The sequence below is a fragment of the Triturus cristatus genome, chromosome 5_2, assembly GCF_964204655.1.
Source record: "Triturus cristatus chromosome 5_2, aTriCri1.1, whole genome shotgun sequence".
Lineage (NCBI taxonomy): Eukaryota > Metazoa > Chordata > Amphibia > Caudata > Salamandridae > Triturus > Triturus cristatus.
The window spans coordinates 407,159,689-407,182,227 of NC_140588.1; the positions used below are offsets into that span (position 1 = coordinate 407,159,689).

Below are 22,539 nucleotides of genomic sequence, written 5' to 3' on the forward strand. Positions count from 1 at the left end.
TGCTACTGCAGCCTGGGTAAGGTGGTGCCTGCACCCCTTACTGTGGTATAGGCTACCTATATCACTACCATTGCGCACACATACAAAACCTATAAGTCACTCCTATGGCAGGCTTTTACAATCCTGCAGGCAGAGTGCTTGGCTTTTATGCTGTTTGTGGTGCAGCCTGACCATATACTCTTAAGTTCATTATAACCTCGCGGTAAATACTAACTTTGGACTGGCTGCACGGAAACAGGTCATGTTTGGTGTCAAACACTTTGGAATACTACCCCCCCCTGCCCGTTCTGGCAGCAGGGGTAGCATTCCACCCTTCTAGAGGGAGAGACATGTTCACACTGGTCTACTCGGTAAAGACTTTCTGAAGTCCTGGCATCACAAAATGGATGCCACAGACACGGGTCTGGCCTCCTGCTGCTGACCGATACTCCGGCAGGGGAGGCCTGGACAATAGGTTTCATGTCCCAGGGAGGTGTAACCACCTCCCCAGACAGGCAGATGTGTATTGGGGCTGGGCGGGAGCACACTCTGGTGCTTTGAAGTCCAGCACTGGGGGCACACTTGGTGTCCCTGTGCATAGCCCAGGTCAAACCGGTTGCAGGGGCTACCTGCCTCTGCTCTGGCGCGAAACTGGACAAAGGAAATGGGTGTAACCACCCCTCTTTCCAAACCCTCCCATAGGTGGGTCCCTAGAGTATGTCCAACCCCCAAACTTAGTAGAAGTATGGGAACCCTGTCCTTGAGACTTTAGATTACCCTGGACGAAATTCTGCAACATATATCCTGGACCTTCGACTTTCTATTTTCGCTAGAAGGCTGAAGAAATCTCCCTTGGGGTCAAGGAGTGACTCCCCTGCTTGGCAGGCACCAAAGAAGCAACTGTCTGGTCTGCAACTCTGAGGCTCCCGCCGGACACCGAAGTCTATACATCACCAGAGGTGGATTTCCAGACTTCCGAGGCTACCCTGAGTCCACAGCAAAGCTGAGGCCCATAGCTATCTTGAGTGACGTGGAACCATGACCCCTAGACACCGTGATCTTTTGCCGGTACATCATCTTCCTGGTCTTCCTCGAAGTTGTGCTTTGGGCTCCGAGTAGCCCCAGCCTTGGGCACCTACAGCACTGAAGATCTCTGGCCTCCACTCCACAAGTGACCCTTGGGCCAGTATCCAGTGAGACTGCTAGAGGCTCCTTCGCAATCGCTAGCCCGTTGGCTAGTGGGTCCCCATGAAGGCAACTCCTCTTCTGATTGGGCTTTCCTGGTTGCTCCAGACGTGCCCTGACTTGCCCTCGCTGGGTGAGTCCCCCCAGACCTTGCTGGTCTGCACCGACGTCTTTCTTCTATTTCCACTTGACTTGCCGTTGCCAAGGCTTGTTGGGTCCATTCTGGTCACAGATACCGCAGCACTCGTGGGACAGCTCTAATCCAGCTCCTGGTTGTCGTCAACGCCTCCTGGATCTCGTGGCTGAAGAGTCAAGACACCCGTCAACTCACCTGAAGCACCCGACATCTGTAGGCATTGGACTATCGTGCCCCTGGTCACTGGAAAGTGACCAGGACTCTGTCCCCTCAGTTTTCAGGTTCCTTCCATCCTCGATCAAGGCTTGGATCTCTTCAGACACTTCTCTTCAAGGCAGCAGCACTTCTTTGCCAGCTTCCACTAAAAACGACGCCGCGACCAGACACCATTTGACACCTATGCACCCGGCTTCCCTGGGTGAGCTAACTCAAGTACTCCGGTGCTCCCGTAGGTGTTGGCCCTAGACACCTTCAAGTCCAAAAGGGTTTGCTTGTAGTCGTCCTCTAAGTGTCCTTAAACTCTTAATTTCCAACCGCGACTTTCCTCATAGAAGTTAATGGCGATTCGCAGCTGTGTTCTCACACTGCACGTGTCCCCCGTGGGTCCCCTGTGTCACTGCCTTGGGTGGCTCCTTGTGGTCCAAGCACTTCTACAGGCTCTAGGCCGTGTGTCTAGCCCAGTCGTGGTTCTTAGACCACTTTATTGCTATATGGTTTGGTACGCCCCTAGGGCCCAAATGTGTATTTGTGCTTTTACTGTTGAATACGGACTTGTAACTTAAGTACTTCGAACTCTAGCCTCAAAGAGACTAGAGGGGTGTGTTTTAGCTTAAATACATATATTTTAAATATATACCTGGTGTGCTTGTCCTTTCATTTGGTCATTCAAGAGATTATAGACTGGTAAAACAAGCTGCTTTACATTCCTTCAAGACTGAGCCTAAAGGCTGCTCTCCATAGCTACCACTAGGATAGCTTTCAATAAAGGTTGTCTTTAACCTATCACCATAAGGGGTTGTTTGGACTGATACAGGGTGCCCACTATAACTAGTGGACAGCATATATCAGGTCAATTTCTCACAGTAGCCCAAATCTTCAATCTGCCGTTTGTCACCGTGCAGCACCAGAGACCAGGACCAGTTGCTTAAAGCTGCACCAGAGTCTGCTGAACCTGGGAGAGTTAGTGCAGTTTGGTCACCCAGAAGGCAAGTTATTGTTTGAGGAAGGATTTGTTAATGACCGCAATAGCGGTTGACGGATAGCGCAGTGGCGACTGGACATCTACCAGGACTGAGAGGACTACAAGAAATGTTTACCCTGTGACCAAGACCACCTTACCCCCTTCGTGGACAGATAAGTAGCCACAGGAAGACAACCATTGACCACACTGCATCCACAGCATCCTTGAGCATCTTCAGCATCCTGTATCCCTGGCATCAGGATCACTTCCATAGGAACTTTTAGTAGATGGATAAAAGTGCCTTGAACTCACTGAAGGCTGCTTCTAACTTTGAGGTAATTGTTAACGTGGTCCTTACTGGTGCCCCTGACTGGCTCCCTGTCAGAGTTGGTCACCCAAAGTAACTAACCATCCACAACACAATAGCCTAAACCTTCTGGTGAAAAAGTTCCTAACGAAGATCGCACTACCCAGTCTGGTAGTACTACAATTCCTTTGGTGCAGCTCTTAGCTTGTTTTTCATATCAACCCTATGTCAGGAGTAATTACGACAGTCCATTTATTCCACTATAAACTCTTCCTACAGGGTTGGCCCTTACTTCTCTTGCGGACATACAGGATGTCGTGACACTCTGGACAGTCCAGCAATTGCTTCTTCAGATTAGACTCCAGGTGCTGTTCCCTCTTGTTAGAAATGAAGTTTCAGGTTGGTTAAGGTATACACAACCCAGGCAGAACCCACGAATCTAGTCAAGGTAAGCTAGATACACAACTAAGAACCTGTGCTCACCCACTGGTAGCATGGCAAAGGGCAGGTATGCTTATCAAAAGAGGCAATGTGTAAAGTATTTGTGCAACACACACAGTAACAATGAATACACCACACAAAGACTCCACAAAGCTTTATAAAAAAAGGTTTCTGTATTATAAACTAAAGCAGACCAAAACGATAAAAAGACACTAAGATTTTCAAGGTATGCAAGTTTAGAGTATAAGGAATCACAGTGTTCAATTGTTCGATTGTCGATAAAGTACTTGCATTCAATAGGTTATAGCCGGTAACTCTGAACAGTTTCCACTGCCTCAATTTCAAGGCAGAGATTTACTAAGAATCCGGCCATAGCCGTGCTATCAAAGAAATTCCCCAATGGGGTGTGGCAAGCCCTTGACCGGTCCCTTAGGAGAGTACTGCAATGGCATTACCAACTGCCTATTAGAGGGAGCGCGGGGAGCTGGGCATTGGGGCTCTCGAAGCTGCGGTCTCGGTTCAGGGTCTGCGCACAGTCAGATGTACTTGCGACGCTGTGTCGTTAGTGGTAGCAGGACACTGCATTGCTTGGTGTCCGATTTCTCTCCCGACGAAGTGCTTGATTCACCACAGCACAAGCGGGCAATTAGGTAAGGTCCGCTCAGATTCCAGTGGAGCTGCAGGTCCCACAATTGCGTGTATCCTGCTTCAACCCACAGGTTTCAAACAGTGGAAAGACACCAGATTTCTCTCCTAGGCAAATGCAATTAGACCACAGCACAAGCAGGCCCTCAGGCACTGTCGGCTCAGATAAAAATGTAGCTGTTATTATACTCACGATAACAGAGTACCTCGACTGAGGGGGGAGAGGAAAGTCTGATGGCTGTGACTTCAAGAACAGGGAGCCAGCCAACAAGCCCTTGGAGAATGCCTTCAATCAGCACAATGCAGACTCAGCAGGCTAGCACAGAAAGGCAGGTAGTGAAGTGGCAGTCCCTCCTGCGGCTCAACAAGCAGCAGGCCAACACAGCAGAGCAGTTAGAATGGCAGCACCTCCAGGCAGCAAAGCAGTCCCCCTGGTAATGTGTGGATGTAGAGCCAGCATTGTCTGGTTACAGGTCCAAGTGTCTGATTTGAAGGGGTCAGAACCCAGTACTTCAACCCAAAAGTGCTTTTGATGTAGGGGTGACTTCAAAAGGAGCCCTCTTAAGCGCACAAGGTTCTCTTTCAACGGAGTCCTGTCTGCCAGGCTACTAGTGGGAAGTAATCAGCCCATTGTGTGTGCGTGTGTGTAAAGAACACTACCTATTAAAGTGTAAGTGTCCGCCCCTCCCAGTCTGCCCTGCGTAGGAAGACCCATCCGAACACAGAGGAATGCAGATGCAGTTTATTGTTCTAAAAGTGGCATTTCTAAAATCAGTAGGGTTAAATCCAACTTCCATTAAAGAGGATTTATAATTACCAAGCCAAAGAAATAAAACATGAAAAATATACTCTTCTCAGGAATTGCCACTTAAACAGGTATAAGGGAATTTACAATGCTTAACTTATGAGAGGAAGTAGGCCCAATAGTAGAGAAAAAACAAATTTAGCCATGTCACTACTAGAACATGCAAACTTCAACAGTACATGTCCTACCTTTTACTTACATAACACCCTGCCCTAGGGGCTACCTACGGCCTACCTTAGGGGTGACTTGTATGCAATAAAAGTAGAGTTTAAGGTTTGGCAAGTAGTTTTAAATGCCAATTACACGTAGCAGTAGAACTGCACATACAGGGACTACAGTCGCAGGCCTGAGACAGGTTTAAAAGGCTACTTCTGGGGTGGGGGGGCACAATCAATGCTGCAGCCCACTAGTAACATTTAACTTGCATGCCCTGGGTATATGTTACACAACTTTACAACTGACTTACAAGTTAAATATATCAATCATGCATACACCAATTACAAACATGTTTAGGGAAGACGTACATGCGCTTGAGTGCGGATTAGCAATGGTAAAGTGTTCACATTCCTAAGGCCAACACAGTTCTACAAAAAGTAGAGGAAAGCAAAACCTTTGAGTGACCCTTTAGAGAGGGCCAATTTACAACACCTCTCCTCTGGTGAGTTGGCTGTCTTTGTGACATCAACCATTGGCTGCCCTGTACTCTGCAGAGTACCCCTTTCTAGGAAGGAGAGACCACAACAATCAACATCAATCGGTCTTGGACTCCCATCTTTATATCCATTTAGCAGACGGATGTGTTATCCAGGTCTGCGTCCATGGAAGTGGTTTGGGCCAGTTCCACTTTCATGTGTCCTGGCCCATTTTGTGTCAGGCCCCCCTCCAGCCACCAAGCCTGGCCTTTGTTGGCAATGATGCTTTGCCCAGTAGGACACTCCCCTATTTACGCCTCCTCCTCACAGATCAGTAAAACATCTAGTCTGGTCTCCTTGAAATGACTACTTTCCTTAACAATAGTTGCTGCTAGCCTCAGCTTGCACACCCCCTGCCATCTAATTAATAGCACCTGCAGTCAGTCGTTTTCAGTCCAATATCAGTAAGGGCTCTAGCACTTCTAAAGAAAGGCTGTCTACACTTTCCTCACTATAGTGTCTGGTGTGCCCCACTCCTTTTTTCTGGATGCCAGCAATAAATATGCTGTCCAGTGAATGCAACCTCTTTATCTTTTAGGCTGTGGGCTTCCAAAATGTAACCCGCAGGCTTCTATCACTAATGCATGGCACACTATGAATCCCAGCACAAATGCACTTGTCTAGTACACAGAAGGTGGGCTTTCAGGATTCTAAGTTCATCATGAACAGATCTTTAGACGAAAGGGACTGAAAATATTCACCCACGACTTGCAAGTAAAAAGGCCTGTCACTATAATTCAAACAAGGTATAATGCCACCATTGTGTTCCATGCATGAAACCCCTAACAAGGAAGGTAGTCACTATGAGGGCGTGCCACACCTAGTGCAGGACAAAACCGGAACTTAAACAAGGCCATGGTCAACATGCACACCAGGTATTAGCACGTGGCATGATCAAAAATCAAAAACCAGTGTCAGAGGTACATGTAGTTTGGGTGCGCAGGGCAAGAGAAAAAAAAAAAAGTATCATGGAGGAGACAGTCAGGTCCCAACACGCTCTCCCTTCGCCAACACAAAAATGGGCAGGTGCTTCATCAAAAGTTGCTTTGATATGAGCAAAAGATGTGGCAGGTTGGAAAGGCAGGGCATAGCCCATTGAACCATCTGCAAAATACACATGCTAAGTTCTGCCACTCCTGGAGGAAATGAACTATACAGACTCCCACAGGATTGTTGTGTGCCGCTAAGGGCAAGCGACAAGGTTGACTGGTAAGCATGCTATCCTTAAGGACTTCAACATGGTCTACTAATTGCCAATCCTGAAAGAACTGGGGCGTCTGTTGGGGTAGAGGGCATTAGCGTTGCCTCGAAAGGGGTAAAACAGAAGGGGATACTGCCTCACTAGTGGAGAGGGGCCAGGGAGTGCACAGTGGATATGCTTTTTTTGAAGCACAACAATGAAGAACCATGCAGCTCACTTAACAGATTAACAGTCAGAAGGCATACTCATAAGCAACACCTGATCTCCACCATAGAAGCCTGTGGATCACTTGCATGCACATTGCCGGAAAACAGTTCAGACAGCTTTGCCTAAGCAATCAGTGTCCATTACTGAGCTGATAACATGGTTACCTCAAGGCATTGGGGTAGTCTCTGCCAGGTTGGCACAGGTATTCTTCTGTGACTGCCAACAAGATCTCAGTTCTACAAGGTGTGGGAATATCTACCCAACAATCTGCGGGCGCGGATAACACAAGGGATAGGATGACCATGGGGGCATAAGTTTCCTGAATGCTTCAGGTCTTCGACTCTGTTGGGGAGGGGGTCGTAGGAAATGAGTTGGCATTAACTCTGCTGGTAAACACCTAACTTACCAGACTCTCACGAGTAGTGTGCTGAGGCAGGATCCACTCGAGTGTTCCTGTGGTATTGGGCTACCTGCCTAATCATCAGTATGCAAGAGCAAGGCTTAGCCCAGGTACCCATTAGAGGGTAGAACTAGGGCTTCATTGAATGGCAACAAAGGCTCGGACAAAGCCTGCCCAGGCTGCAAAACTTCTGCTGTGGCCTATTGTTTTTTACCTCAATAGAAGAACTTAAATCAAGGACTTCCGCTGCACGCTTTATGACCACAGAAAACAAGGCTGTCTTTTCCATTGAAAGGGCCAGGGGGAGAAGCCTACTGGCCTCTTGTAGGCCCAAGTAGGAATTGTCATATCAGAGTCTTAGCCAAAAAGTTGTTGGAGCCCTATAGAGTGTCCTAGTTAAAGGTAATGTTTAGTCCGAGTCAGAATGAAATGGGTGCATCAGAACTGCTCTAGGACGAGATCTCAGTCAAGGTAAAGACTGATTCAGTTCGGAGTTAAACACAATAGTAACTAGCATTGACACCTGAAACAATGTGGACCTTGGCACCACATGCAAGGTTGTCTTCACAGTTGGAGCTGAACCTGAAGCAGGTTCAGGAGGCACAGATGGAGCAGAGGCCTGACCCACTTGCATTAACCGGATGGGCAGCTTTTGCGGATCCATGGGGTCTGAAGCTTCCTAGACGAAACCAGACAATTGGCAAGGATTTACAAAAGGGCTCTGAAAGCCAAAACCTTTGCAACGTTACCAGAAATTCAAACGGTATCATAAGCTGCAGAATTATTTCTGCGGCGATGGACTGGGCACAAGGAGATGATGTCCTTGCGACTTCTCAGTGAGAGAGTGGCTAGACTGGAACTAGTCCTACTTAGCCTTCCTGTGTTTCCTCTGAGTAAACTAAAGGCTTGGGACGCAGCACCGGTCACGAGAACAGCCTCTGAGCAGGATTAGGTCAACATCTTCAACTTTGAGCAGGATTTACAGAGATTCTTTCAGTGAAAGGCAAAGGCACATTCAGAGATAATCTTTGGATTCATAAGGGCATATTCCCTGCACAACTTGGAGTCATGGCCTGAACCCAAGCACCAGGGACACCCCTTATATGGATAGGTCACAGGCATTTATTTGTGGCAGTCTCTGTAAATCTTAAACTCAGTTTTTGGAGGGAACAGGATCTCCTTTCAAACTAAAAAACAAGATTTTGTTTGGAGAAAATAAAACATGTCAACTTGCGAGAGCAATTTGGGGGCAAGCTCCAGATCTGTGCAGAAAGAAAATAACTGACGTATATGCAGCTTCAGTCGTCACTTTCAGGGTGAAATACCATTTAATGGCATACACAAGGGTATGCTGTAAAAACCTGCCAAATGCAGTCTAATGCCTAAGGATATTCACAAGGCGAGGAATATGCAGTTAGGAGTATCCATCAGTGTCATTAAAATAATTTTGTAACCAGGTTATTGTAAATCTCAAACTGGCACGAAATTCACTCCCAAAAGCTCTAAATCTATCCACAACATTATCTTAAAGTCCTGTAAAAGGAAACCCTCCTGGTTGGTGGCTTTGGACACATTTCAGGATAAACAGTTTAAAGCATTATCAAACTTATAGTGCCACATCAGCTTACCCTACTAATTACCTTTCTCAGATAGATACAGGTGTGAAACTGAGTTCTACCAAACTAGGTGATGGTGGGCAATACATCAGAATGACTCTAGGGAAGAATGACCGATTTGAAAATAAGGTGAGAGATCCTAGCTCTAGGAGGAATCAAAAAGTGGAGAGAAGTTGAAACTGCGGTAACGTAAGAATTATTTAATCTACTCTACTGGAAAATAAAATTGCTTTTGTAGGGCAGCAATATTAGATGCTCAATGTACTTTAGTACTTTTTGACCAGTTCCAATTCATGACTGGTTCCTTCAAGTAAGAGAATTGCAAGACTAACTTTAGCACTTGGGGTAAATATAATGTTCACAATTTGAGTCACTTTAGCATGACATTGGTATTTCAAGAAGCATTACTTCTGGCTACTCACTTTTAAACTTAACTAGTCCAAAATTGATAATGTGTCATTTTTAAGGTAATCTGCTTCCTATCAGTGAGAAAGCCTCCAACATTAGAAGAGTGGATACATTAACTCAAACCAATTTCACAGATTTAAATCTGCTAGAGCCAAAGAAACAGGTGAACATGTAAATTGGGAAAATTAACATGAACAATGTTTACACACTGTGAATGAGATCAGCCGATTAGAAAAATTGATTTTATTCATCTACAATTCTATAAGATCCCATTTTCTAGTTCATTCCTTTTCCCCTCGCATCGTCCCAATATACTTAGCATGGGCACATTCAAAACACAGCTTCGCTCCTCACTCTACTATGACCTCACAAATTTGACTGCTATAAATTAACTCAAGTGGCAGAAAAACCAGTCTTCAACATTTTAAGGCTACTTACTAACCAGTGATAAGGAGTAACAAGCAGATGTCTGGAACAAAGTCCTTAAATTGTCTGGCCAACCATAGCTTGCTGGCGGCTCAGTAGTTATAAGTAGAGGTACGTGGTGTGACCCAGGGCGGATGTTCCCCTAGAAAGCCATGGTTGTCCCTTTAAGGGTGAATTGTGCCCTGGGGGTACAGTTAAGACTTAGTTTTGTGGGAGCAGGTTTGGATGCCCTGGACTATCCATTTGGCTATACCTGCCATAGAGATAAGGTGACCGTTCTGAGGTTTTGCGAAAGTTAAAAAAAGATCTACTGACACTTCTGAACGGGCTTGGATAGTGTAGAACTATTTCCACTACTGAATCTGGCTGCGAAAAGATTAAGCTTTATAGTGTGACTGAGGAGAAAAGATAATACCATCTTGGGGAGAAACAGACTGGTCCGGAGAACAAGCACATCTTTCTGAAAGTATGGTTCTTGTAAGGTGAGCCTGTGCAGTTCACTAATCAATCAGAGCTGGTGGGCAGAGTGCGATAATCACTCAGAGTGGTATTCAGGTGCTTGCGTGAGGTGGAGCTACTCCAACAGCCAGGTCTTGAGACTACTCCTGAAGTCAGCGAGGGAGTTCGATGTTCAAAGGTGGATGGGGAGGTCGTTCCAGGCTTTGGAGGAGAGGTGGGAGGAGGAGTGTCCTCCAGCTCGGGTATGATGGATGCGGGGGACTGTGGCAAGGGCCAGGGTGGCAGACCACAGATCTAGAATGTCAATCGGTAGTTCAGGTATTCTAGTCCCGTGTTGTGGAGGGCTTTACAGGCGTGCGTGACATCTATTCTCGAGGAGCCAGTGCAAGCTATGGAGGTGGGAGGTGGTGTGGGATCGTCTGGGCAGGTCTAGGATGATTCCTGCTGCTGCGTTCTGAATTTTTTGAGTCGCTTGGGGAGGAGGGTTGTGGTTCCGGCGTAGAGGACGTTCTCGTAGTCAAGTCGACTAGTAAGGAGGGCTTGAGTGACAGTTCTTTTGGTGTTCGTTGGGATCCATCCGAAGACTTTCCGGAGCATGTTGAAGCAGGTGGAAGCAACCAAGTTAATCTGACGTCTCAGAGAGTTCGCTGTCTACAATGATTCTGTGATTGCTGGGGTGGGTGTGGATGCTGGTCCAAGGGTGGAGGGCTACTGGGGTTGTCCCACAATGAGGGGGGTATTCCAAAGAGAACTTCATTTTTTTGGGTGTTGAGTTTGAGGCAGTTGGCTCTCATCCACCCAACTACGTCGGTCATGTGTTCTGGAAGTTTGCTCAGGTGGTGTCAATGTCTTCAGTGAGGGAGAGTACGAGCTGGATGTCGTCGGCGTCTGAAGGAAGATATGGCCACAAAGACAACTCCTACCAGGAAAGGAACTGTAGGTGACATGAATGTAAAGGTTCAAAGGGTGATACATGTACCTCCTGAAGTCTATTAAGGCTCCACAATAGAGCAGGATGTACTCTAGAAGTTAAAACCCTCTTGAGACCCTCCATGAAAACCTTGACTATTGGGGTCCTAAAGTGGGGTGAATGTTTCCAGTTTTGCATTCAAGTTGCTACTGCAGAGAGATGTAGGCATATTAATGTATAGGCAAGGTCTGACTTCTGGAGATGTAAAAGACTGCCCTGGATGTTAGCCTTTAGAGGCTATAGATTTTTGAAAATGCAGTAGTGGACACATCTTTTCCACTTTGCCCCATAAAGTGTTGAGAATACAACTTTCCATAACATTTGTGTGCATTCCTTTAGGGGAGTTTAAACAGCCAAAATCTAGGATGTCACTAGGTGAGTGGTCTTAGTGTCTGATCTGGCCTGGTCACTGAGAATCTTCAGCTTGATCACCACCTCCTTGGGGAGGCTGATGGACATTTCAGGAGCATGGAGGACCAGGGTTGCCTTGCCTTAGTGCAGGCCACCAAGATGTGTTAAGGCCACTGGTCTCATTTTCCTCATAAGAGGGGGTAAGGAGAAAAAAAGGTAGGCAAAGATCCAAATTGCATTAACCATTGATGGTGAGTGCTGTTACCTTGAGGCAAAGCCTGTGTCTTCTGGGGTTGCGGACAGGTTTATTTGTAGGTTGCTGGAAGGATCTGCATAGGACTTGTGGGTGGAGTTCCTACTAATGTACTTGCTGGTGCCTCCAGCTGAGCAGGTCTGCAAAGTCGTTACACATGCCTGGAAGATGTCCCCCTAGGATTTATATGTTGTGGCAGAATGCCTAAAGTCAAATCACAAGCTCTAATGCAGAAAGCTGGGGAGAGTACATGCTGCTCTGTGCTGCAGGTTACACATGCCTATTGCGTGGTCAGTCTTGATGAAGACTACCTACCCTTTAATGAAGAAGGCAGCTTTTAAGGCTAACTGTATGCTAGTAGTTCTAGGTAACATGTGATGGCCATCGCGTCGAGGGACCCACACTGCCTGTACAGTCATGGTGTCTAGCAGCGGCAACTTCTCCATATCAGCAGATGAGCGTTGCCCCACTGCAGGCGCAGCAAAATTGAAAAATGAAATGGTAATTAAATAAAGCTTAGCATTTTATTTTTCCCTCTGTCAACGCGAGCAGAGTATGAGGGAGGGGCAGGACTATCGCTGCTGATTTCCAGAAGAGAGGAGTGGTAGCTGGCTACAGCAGTTGAAAGTGCAGATGTCGCTTTGGCCAGCTGTCTTGCTATGGCCTGCCTGATATGCAAACTTGAAACCTCTCCATCCCAAGCAGTATTAGACATCTGGGTAGAGAGATGGCACAGGAACCCAGTGCTTAAAAGTGCTGAACCAGCCCACTCCAACCAATCCTGGCTCTTCTCTCATACTGGTCAATATCACGACCACCATCTGGATTGGTTAATGGCACTGGCTCTGTGGTCCCGTATGACTGGAGAAGAACACCAGGACTGGAGATGTGCGGGCAGTGGAAAGTAAATATTTCATTTTTTTAAAATAAACAAACAATTAAAAACCATAACCAAATCACTGACATGCATTGCATCAATGTTTTAAAGTTAAATATTTTAACTTTAAAGTGTTAACATAATGCATGCTAGTGATTTGGTTACTACTTATTGCATGCGTTTTATTTTTGATCGGATTAGAACCTGTTTTACCCACTGATAGGCACTCTGGAAAAACTCGCACTGACTCCAGTCTCAACTCCAGAGCTCTCAGTAGTAGCTCGTTATAATCACCATTTATAACTATACCAGTAATGTATTTAGGCCTGGTGCCACTCAGTGCCAGTTTGCTTGCCTCACCACTTTAAATTGACCACTTTAAATTGATGCCAGCTGCCACTGGTGTCAAGATGAGCACCTTAGCCTGTAAGGAGACATCCATGGTAGTGGTAATGCTCATCTGTGGAATCAGGACTGAAAGGTCTGCCCTGAAGCAAGTTGTTGCTGTTTCACTAATGCAGAGGGAAGTGAGTGCTGGCCATGACCAACACTTGCCTTGGAAGGGATACAACAGATGCACAAGGCCATCATCCCTATGATGTGTATCACACTTAGGACAGTGAGCTGGAGATTGAGATGAAAGTGAAACAGCAGTTTCTGGAATGGCAACACTCCACTTGGTTGAGTAGGTTTCCCCTGTAACTGTTCAACAAAGACCACAGGATGGGTTGGATCTGTGGACACTAGAAGCGAGACTTGGTCCCAAGCTGTGGGGCAGGGAAAATGCTGTTTGAGGCTGGATTAGGAACTGCTCCATGTTACTGCCCTTGATCAGCCAATCATTGAAGTAGAGCAAGACGAGTGTCCCCCATTCACAAATGAGCAGCCACCACTGATTGTAAATAATTTTAAAGCTATGGTTGACCTGAATGCAAGTTATCTGAAATGGCAGGCAGTGAAATATGCTTACCGCAGTGGTACCTGCAATGGGCATAGTACATGGATATGTGGAGGTAAACGTGTACCAGGTCGAGCTCCATCAGGTAACCACCTCGTCAGAGCAGAGGGATGATGTCCTGCAGGGTTGTAATATGCAAACGCTGCAAAAGATGCATTTGTTTACAGGGCTGAGAGAGCTGTCCATTTTGGGAATGCAGAGCGAGTATATGTATTTTCTCTGATTGGGGTGGAGGCACTCTCCATTGCCACAATCTAGAGAAGTGCGTGTACCACTTTGAGGTGACTGAGATGGTCTCTGCTAAGAATGTCAGTTGGGGGGGGGGAATGATGGGAGCGGTTTTAAGATGCTCTAGGCATGTGCTGCAGTGAGCATCACTAAAACCCACTGGTCAGTTTTGATTTTCACCAAATGAGAAAGGGAATCTTTTAGTCTTTTCCCCCACCAACCTCACCAGGCGAGGTGCGTTTTTAGAGGTGGTGGGGGAGAAGGGGAGTCACTTCTTAGAGGTGGAAGCGCCTTTACCATAGTCATCTCTGCCTTTCCTCCTGTTTCCTATACATGCACCCTGGTGTAACCCCTGATGGGCTACTGGCCTGTTGGTGGAAGGAGTGCTTCTGTCTTTAGTAAGTTGTTATGGACAAACTGCACTTGAAGCTTGCAGTTCATGGATCCACTTTGCAATCTCCACTTCCTTGACTTTTTTTCTAGCATCTTGTCAACCAGGGTGCCAAAGAGATGCTCCCCATAGAACAGGAAGGTGAGGGGATGTTGCAGGACCTTTGGTTTCAATCCAAAGTGCAAAGATTTGTATGCCATTTGAGGACGATGCTGGTGTTAATGTTCCTGGAGTTTGTCTGCAGAGTCAAACCTATAATGAATGCTGGTAGTCAAGATGGTTTTGCCCTCAGATGTTATCTCCTTCACCCCCTTTCTCTGCTTGTCTGGAATGGGTTTTAAGAGTTAACTGCATCTCCTCCCACTGACCCGATTTACCTGGAGAGAAGTACGAAACAAATTACTATACATGTGTGTGGCTGCCCCTACTATTACCCTCTTGCCCATATCAAGTCTTTTCCTCTCCTTTGGTAACTCTGGCAGAGGGAGGGGTGGTGGGAGAGGAGGTGGTGTTGGCAGAGGTGGAGAAGTTGAAGGAGGTAGTAGAACATTTAAGAGCGGGCTTGTGCCCCTGTCCTAATTTTTCCTCGCAACCAGTGTCGAAGGGGTCTCCAAGGAGGGTTGTGGGGCAGAGTCTTTTGGCTCTGTCAGTCAATTTTTTTTTCCACCAAATTTTCCCCTTCACAGGGTGTATAAAGAGATATTTCAATCTGGTGTCAAGCTCGGTCTACAGCCTCTGAAGTATTGGTGTCTCTAAATCCAGCTCTCGACTAAGCTTAGAGGGTCTCTTGAGTGCTGGCTTTTGGTGTCATCTTTGGAATCGACTTCCAGTGGGAGTGGGGATGCTAGAGGTCCTTGGATGGGATAGGGCTTGATGGCCGGCTAGGCACGATACCTTTCAGCAGAGACTTGTACGACTGAAAAATAATGTCCATCTAAAACAATTCAATGGAGAAAATATTTTTAAAACCTGCTTGCACGAAGCAACAGGCAAGCGGGAAGACTGCCAAAGGCAAATCCAAGTTAAAAAATAAAAATAAAAGCCTTCATGGGTGACACCCGTTTTATGACTGCACCACTATTTTATATGCACTGCAGCAAACCTCCTGCTGCAGAAGCTCCTTTTTGAAGCAAAATTGATAATTTGTTATCAATTGCAAAAGTGGGCGAACACCTAAGAGGGAGAAGCAGAAAAAATATACTGGGAATTTAATTTCCCCATTAAGTTGCATTGGAGCTGATGTAAAGTATTAATTTTGGCTGAACGAAAGTCATCTATCCCACACAAAAGTGTTTAAGTATGCTCACATGCACGTTTACAAGCCACTGAGAGCAGACTTGTGCAGCAATAGTCCCCGTTAGGAACAACTTCTGGTGTCTGTCTACAGTTCGTCAGGAAGCGCACAGGACAGGTGCCAGAGCAGAGTTATTACAGTGCAGAAACCAGAACCAGCAAAATGATGTGGAAAGACCAGTTACGTGAGCCAGTGTGGTATCTCTAATGTGACTGGTGGAAGAAGTGTGGCGCCGCGGCCAGGGTGACGGACTCCAGAATCTGGGGATCACGGTTCAATCCCCGGCGCCAGATTAGCCCAGCACCAAGTGACTCTGGGCAATAGCTTGCTTAATCTTCCTGACGGCCTACAGCGCCTAGAGACCCTTACGGGTGATTATTCGCGCTTTACAAATGTGGATTATTATTATTATTATTGGTCAAAGCTTTAATCAGAGAAAGGTGGTTGTGGGAGGATCAGAGGGTGGTCCGAGCTGGTTACCCACTTCATAACACGCAGCTGCTTGAGTCTAACGTGGGTGCAGACCACCCTGCTACAGGGCGCAGGGTGAGTTCCAGCTCCTTACATACAATAGGTTTTGTGAGATTCGACAAGTTAGATTTATTTTAAGAAAAGAAGCAATACAGAGCTTTGAGGCTCTTTTAAGACCCCCCCCCCCCCACCCCCTTCCGATCATTTCAAGTGCGTAGGCTCCTTGTAAAGTTTTTTACTGCATCTATTTAATTGCATTTTTGTAGAACAGGGCTTTAAAAAAAACAAAAAACACAGTCTGCATGATGTACATAGAAGAAACGAGGTGTAGAGCGCCCATGCAAAGAAACAAAGCAAAAAAAAGATAAGATTAAAAGAAACAATCTATCACAGATACCCCTCTTCCTAGCTTGAATAGGGCTAAGTCTACGATTTACAACCCAATCCATTCTGGGAGTTGCAGTCCTTCCTGGCTCACTTCAACTGATCCAATTAAACCAACGCACCAAAAGCAAAGCTTTCTAAATGAAAATCCCCGAAAGAGAGGATGACCTTGGTGACATGGAGACTCATTTGGGAGACTTGCATAGGGTTGGAGCACATCGAGGATTGAAATGTGTAGATTAGATGCAGAAGAGGGGTCAGTTCCAGAACTACAAGGAGAAAATAAAGGCTAGCACAACTTAGACCATGAAAGTTGGAAGACCACGAGGAAGCAGGGCTGGGGGTTTAGAGCATTAAGTGGGACATATTCACAAAGATCAGGAGAGGTATCGATCAATAGGACAAACGAGAAGACTAAGCCGGACAAGCAGACAAGGGGCAAATGGGACATTAGTAAAGTGCAGCAAAGAGAGGAGGTAGGAGCGAGACAGTAGAAGATCGAGAGAGCCATGAGTGAGGGGAACAAAAGAAAATTAATAACCGATATATCTAAGGTCTAGGCAGAGCTTGAAACGCAGGAATGAGAGAAAATACTCTTATTTACTAGGATAAATTAAAAGAAACTTTTGAAAAATGGATTTCACAAAGGTGGAAACATCCTCAAGCTCTGCTACAAAGCTTTGTCCTGCTCATGATATTAGACATTGTACGAGTCTTCTAAAACCTGTGAGAAGCAGCAGCGAAAGAAAAAGAAAAGTCATGTGACGGGGCTGAGCTAGTCCAGGGGGTGTTGTACATACATTTTTTAAAAAGCAGTTTCGAAACAAATGAGATAAAATGGCCTGTTCGTATGTTTGCAGTACTTGGTCACTGCTTTTGGAAGGGCTTAAGTCAGGAAGTGGCATGAAACATGCATGCCAAGGCCCAATGGGGAGAAGGTATAACATAGCCATATTGGAGCCAGCAAATGGCAAACCTATGGACGGGCTGAAGGCCTCAACAGTACATATAGCATGTCTCTCTCGAGACAGCACACACGCACCATCTAGAGCAGAGACCTAAAACTTCTCCAAAGAAAAACGTGCAAACATTTAAGTACGACACTAGATGGCAGGAGCATGCAGAGCATGTGTATCCACAGCCACACATGCTACGAACAAATATTTTATCTAGGTAAGGAAATCTGCAATGTTTTCAGTCCAGAGGCCTGTATGCCAAGCCTTTTAAATCATTAGGCTCAGACTTTGACTCTTCAGAAAAATGTTGTCTGTTAAACAAGTTTCCTGGAAATAATGGAAAACCAAGTGAACGCTTCCCCTTTTACTCTTCACAGCAGTCACATCGCTTCCACAGCGGTCACAGCTGCCACCCTAGCAGATATTAGTGCACGCGATTATGAAAACTGGTATAAATAGCATCCTCCTACCTTAGAGAGCATTTACTATTTCTGGAGGAAGACCGGTTTGTTGTTTAAGGTGACAGAGGAAAATTCAAGGGGACTTCTGCTTGACGAGGGAAAGGCCTGGCCAGTATTTTCCCCGGTAAGGAAGGCTTTATATGATAAAACTGTCTATAATGCAGATGTCACTAGGGAGATACATAAAATGTGTCCTTTTGTGCTTGTTTTTGTATGGAAGAGCATGAACATGTTGGGCAGCATGTGGAATGCGCAGTTTGTAATCATGCAGCATTTATTGGACAGAACAAAGACCGCGTCGGGGCAAGACTAGGTGGTGGCAATTCAAGGGACTACCTTGGGTCTCTAGAAACTGAAAAACATTGGAATATCAGCAGCCATGATGGGTCAAGGGGTCTTTGATTCACTCAAAGTTATCTAACAAACCAAAAGAATAATCACACTTACCCTCCATGCATGTCCTTCCTCAATGGCAGCACTTTCAGCTTCTAGGGGATTTTGAATAACTCTTCCTGTTTGTCCAGAGAAATCCATGGCAACGAGGGAGTTTTCAGAAACACTTCTCTGAAAAGCAAACTCATTTTAAGCTGGGTGCATATTAGAAAATCAATACTGAATCATGGTACACAACGTAGCACTTCAAAGTACAAGCCATTATCACTTTATTGACATTGCACTCAATGAGTGATGCTCGAAGCGATTCAATATGTTAGACAATTGTTTGCTAAAAATTTGAGAGGACACTCAATTAAGCCAGATGCTTCTTTGCTTGCTACCAGTGGAAGATGAACACATTTCTACCTAGCCATTGTGGTAACTGCTGGTCTACTCAAAATGTCACAAAAAAAGCTATAGTAGGTTACTGCACACTGAAAAGGATTTTCTATTCGTGCCCCAGTGGGTGATAGATATCCCAGCCTTCTCCAAGACAAATGGGGCAATCCCTGCATGCAGTTCGACACTTAACATGGAGCTCAAACGCCTTGCTAAGGTTTATATAAAACACATTTACTGGACAAGATAAAAATATATTTAAAATAGCTTATGTTGGGGTCCTGTGTCAGCGGCTGGGTCACCGAAGGGAAAAACAAGGAAGCGGTCTCAGCCACCCACTTCCTCTTTGGTTCAGTGTTCACTGAATGGACAATGAGCAAGGCCAATCAAGGTACCCAGGTGAATTTTTATCTGTAAACTAAAACAATCTAAGGGTACAATCAAAAGGCATATGGCTGCACACAGAAGCAATGTGCAGAGCAGTCTGCAATCACTACTCATTTGGGCAGCTGGCCTCACAGTAATGCATTAAACATGCGAGACCACAGAAGAGGACGAGATACCTTGAACTCTCGCCAGGGCTAACCTCAACAATCCACTGCTGTCTGATCAATATCTCCTGTCCAAAACCGTGGCACATTTAAAACTGGCCAGTGTAAAAGCACGTTCCAAAGCAACAATTTGTCTACAATTACTGCTATACAGCAAGGGTTGTGCAAGCAGTGGCAACAATAGCTTCAGACGAAAACGTTTCTTACCCTGTAACTCTGTTGGTAGTGCTGTAGAATCACATTCTCTACATACTTCTACTTTTTGGTACGGTACTTTGCAGATTGTTTTTCTTCGAAGTAGTCTTTTGTCTTGGGAATCTTATGACTACTTCCTGAACCACAACAGACTCCCCATCAGATTGTTCCCCCCCTAATAGGTGAATGATACAAGTGAAGTGGTGAAAAGCAGGACAGTATGCTTGTATGGTACACTGTAAGGAAACATGTAGAAAGTAATGGAAAAACATCTGGAACCTCCGATTGCATCCAATAAAGTGGCAGCGCACATGTCAATCTACATCACTACCAACCACAGTTACAGGGTAACGTTTATGGTTTGTAGTATGTGCTTTTGTAGATCACATGCTCTGCACATTCTATAAAGCAGTGCAGTCCCATGAAAAAGCAGTGGCTAGTGAGCAAAAGAGGCAGATATTTCCACTAAAGTCTTTAATGCAGTGGCCAACTAAAACTTCCTGTCGATATTGAAAATCCACACTATAATACTTAGGAAAAGTGTGGGTGTTGACTATTGATTATGCTACCTACCAGTATGCATCTGTTCTTGGCATGTAGTGCTGCTGACATTCATATCTGTGCATAGATCGCCGCCTAGTGTTGGGTCCGGATGATTGCACATTGTTGTCCTGGAAGAGTCTTCGAAGTATCACGAGATAGGTGGCTCCTCCCCTGGACTACAGTGCGCATGGGCATCCTCTCCATCCTTAGATTGTTTTTCGCCATTGTGGCAGTGATGGAGTAGATCTAGTAAGTGATGACCATGCTATACAGAAAGTACTGAGTGCTGCAGCCGCGACAGGCGCAGGGGAGGAGGGTTTTTTGATATGAATGTCAGCAGCCCTACATGCCAAGAACAGATGCATACTGGTAAGTAGCATAATCCGTTCGAGGCATGTGGGCTGCTGAATTCATATCTGTGCATAGAATATATAGCAGTACCTCCCCTAGCGGCGGCTACCTGTGCCAGCTGCAGCAGTCTGGAAAAGAGTTTTGAGAACAGCCTGTCCTACAGCTGTCTGCTGTCTTGAGTGTACATCTACGCAGTAGTGTTTGGTAAATGTATGTATAGTGGACCATGTGGCTGCTCTACAAATTTCGTGTAAAGGGATGTTTCCTAGGAAAGCCATGGATGCCCCTAACTTTCGTGTTGAGTGGGCTCGTGGGGGAACCGTTAATACGCGTTTAGCTTTGTGATAGCAAATCTGAATGCATTTAACGATCCATCTGGCTATTCCTGCTTTGGAAATAGCGTTGCCTTTGTGTTGTGGAGAGAAGGCAACGAAGAGTTTAGTTTTTCTAAAATCCTTTGTCCTGTCAATATAGTACATGAGAGCCCGCTTTACATCTAGTGTATGGAGCATTCTTTCCGTGACATTTTGCAGATTTTGGAAGAAAACGGGCAGTTCGATAGTTTGATTAATGTGGAACTGTGATATGACTTTGGGCATGAACTTTGGGTTGGTGCGTAGGACAACCCTGTTTGCGTGGACCTGAATGAATGGCTCCTGAATGGTTAGTGCCTGGAGTTCACTAACTCTCCTTAAGGAAGTGATGGCAACCAGGAAAGCCACTTTCCAGGTGAGGAATTGAATCTCACATGAATGGAGAGGTTCAAAGGGCGGACCCATCAGTCTGGTGAGGACCAAGTTGAGGTTCCACACCGGTGCTGGTGGGTGTCTTGGGGGAATTACTCGTTTAAGTCCTTCCAAGAAAGCTTTGATGGCAGGCACTCTGAATAAAGAGAGGTGCTGCCTGTTTTGTAGATAGGCTGCTATTGCTGTTAAATGGATAAGTATTGAGGTGTATGCCAGATTGCATCGGTATAGGTGTAAGAGGTAGCAGATTATGTTTTGAATGGATGCGTCTAGCGGGTTAATGTCATTGTTGTTGCAGTAAATGACAAACCTCTTCCATTTAGCTGCATAGCAAGCTCTGGTAGTGGGTCTCCTGGCCTCCTTCATGATCTCCATACAGTCAGGTGGCAGGTTTAGGTAGCCAAACTCTTAAGACTTCAGGAGCCAGATTGCCAGGTTCAGCTGTTGCGGATCTGGGTGCTGAATTTCGCCATGGTTCTGCGTTAAAAGTGCGGGTTTGATCCGCAGCCTTTGATGCGGCACCACGGAAAGTTCCAGAAAGGAAGTGTACCATGGCTGGCGCGCCCACGTTGGAGCAACTAGGATGAGTGTCAGTGAGTGCTGTCGCAATTTGCGTGCCACCAGCGGTATTAATGGCGCTGGGGGAAAAGCGTACGCAAATCTGCCGGAACAGTTCATCCATATCGCATTGCCCTGCGACTGTGGATGTGGATGTGGGAACCTGGCGGCAAAGCTTTGGCATTTTGCGTTTTCGTTTGTGGCGAATAGGTCTATCTCTGGATGACCCCACTGCTGGAAGTACGGTTGGAGTACTGATGGGTGTAGCTCCCACTCGTGCATCTGGTGGCTGTGTCTGCTGAGCAGATCCGCAATCTGGTTGTCCTTGCCGGGGAGGTGTTCCGCCATGAGGAATATGTTCCTTTGAATGGCCCACTTCCACATGCTCTGAGCCAGATGAGACAACTGTGGAGAGTGTGTTCCTCCCTGCTTCTGTATGTAGTACATGGCAGTCATGTTGTCCGTCCGGATCAACACGACTTTGTTGCACAGGTGTACTTTGAATGCCTTCATGGCTAGGAAGATTGCCATCAGTTCCAGAAGGTTGATGTGCATCTTCTTTTGCTGTGTCGTCCATAGTCCCTGCACTGTGTAATTGAGTACATGAGCTCCCCATCCCTGGAGAGAGGCGTCCGCTGTCCGTACTATTTGTGGAACAGGCTCTTGGAACAGTCGGCCCTTGCAAAGGTTTTGTGGATTCCACCAATGCAGAGAGTTGTATGCCCGACCGCTCACCAACACTAGGTCTTTTAATTGCCCGTGAGCCTGATTCCATTGACGTGCCAAGCACTCCTGAAGCGGGCGCATATGTAGTCTCGCGTGTGGGACTATGAAAATGCAGGAGGCCATCATGCCTATCAACTGCATGAATACTCGCGCAGGAAGGGAGTGCTGAGGTTGGAATTTGGAGATCAGCTGTTGCATGCTGTTGATTCTCACTAAAGTTGGCTGAGCTGTGGCAGCCAGAGTGTTGATCGTTGCGCCTAAGTAATGTTGTACGTGCGCAGGTTGGAGACTTGATTTTGGGTAATTTAGTGAGAATCCCAGACCGTGAAGACGGTGAATGGTGTGGGACATGTGGGTGGCACATTGTTGTGCTGACTTGGCCTGAACTAGCCAGTCGTCCAGATAAGGGAAGAC

General features: G+C 46.1%; 1 protein-coding gene across 7 annotated transcripts in view; it reads right to left on the reverse strand.

The window, feature by feature from the left end:
* Positions 1 to 22,539, reverse strand: part of GRB10 (growth factor receptor bound protein 10) — a 642,351-nt gene that overhangs the window by 25,552 nt on the left and 594,260 nt on the right. For all 7 annotated transcript variants that reach the window (XM_085607304.1, XM_085607303.1, XM_085607300.1 and 4 more), the window contains one exon: positions 18,129 to 18,245. In XM_085607304.1, coding sequence (XP_085463430.1) covers positions 18,129 to 18,245 — 117 coding nt within the window. The remainder of the gene's footprint in view (positions 1 to 18,128; positions 18,246 to 22,539) is intronic.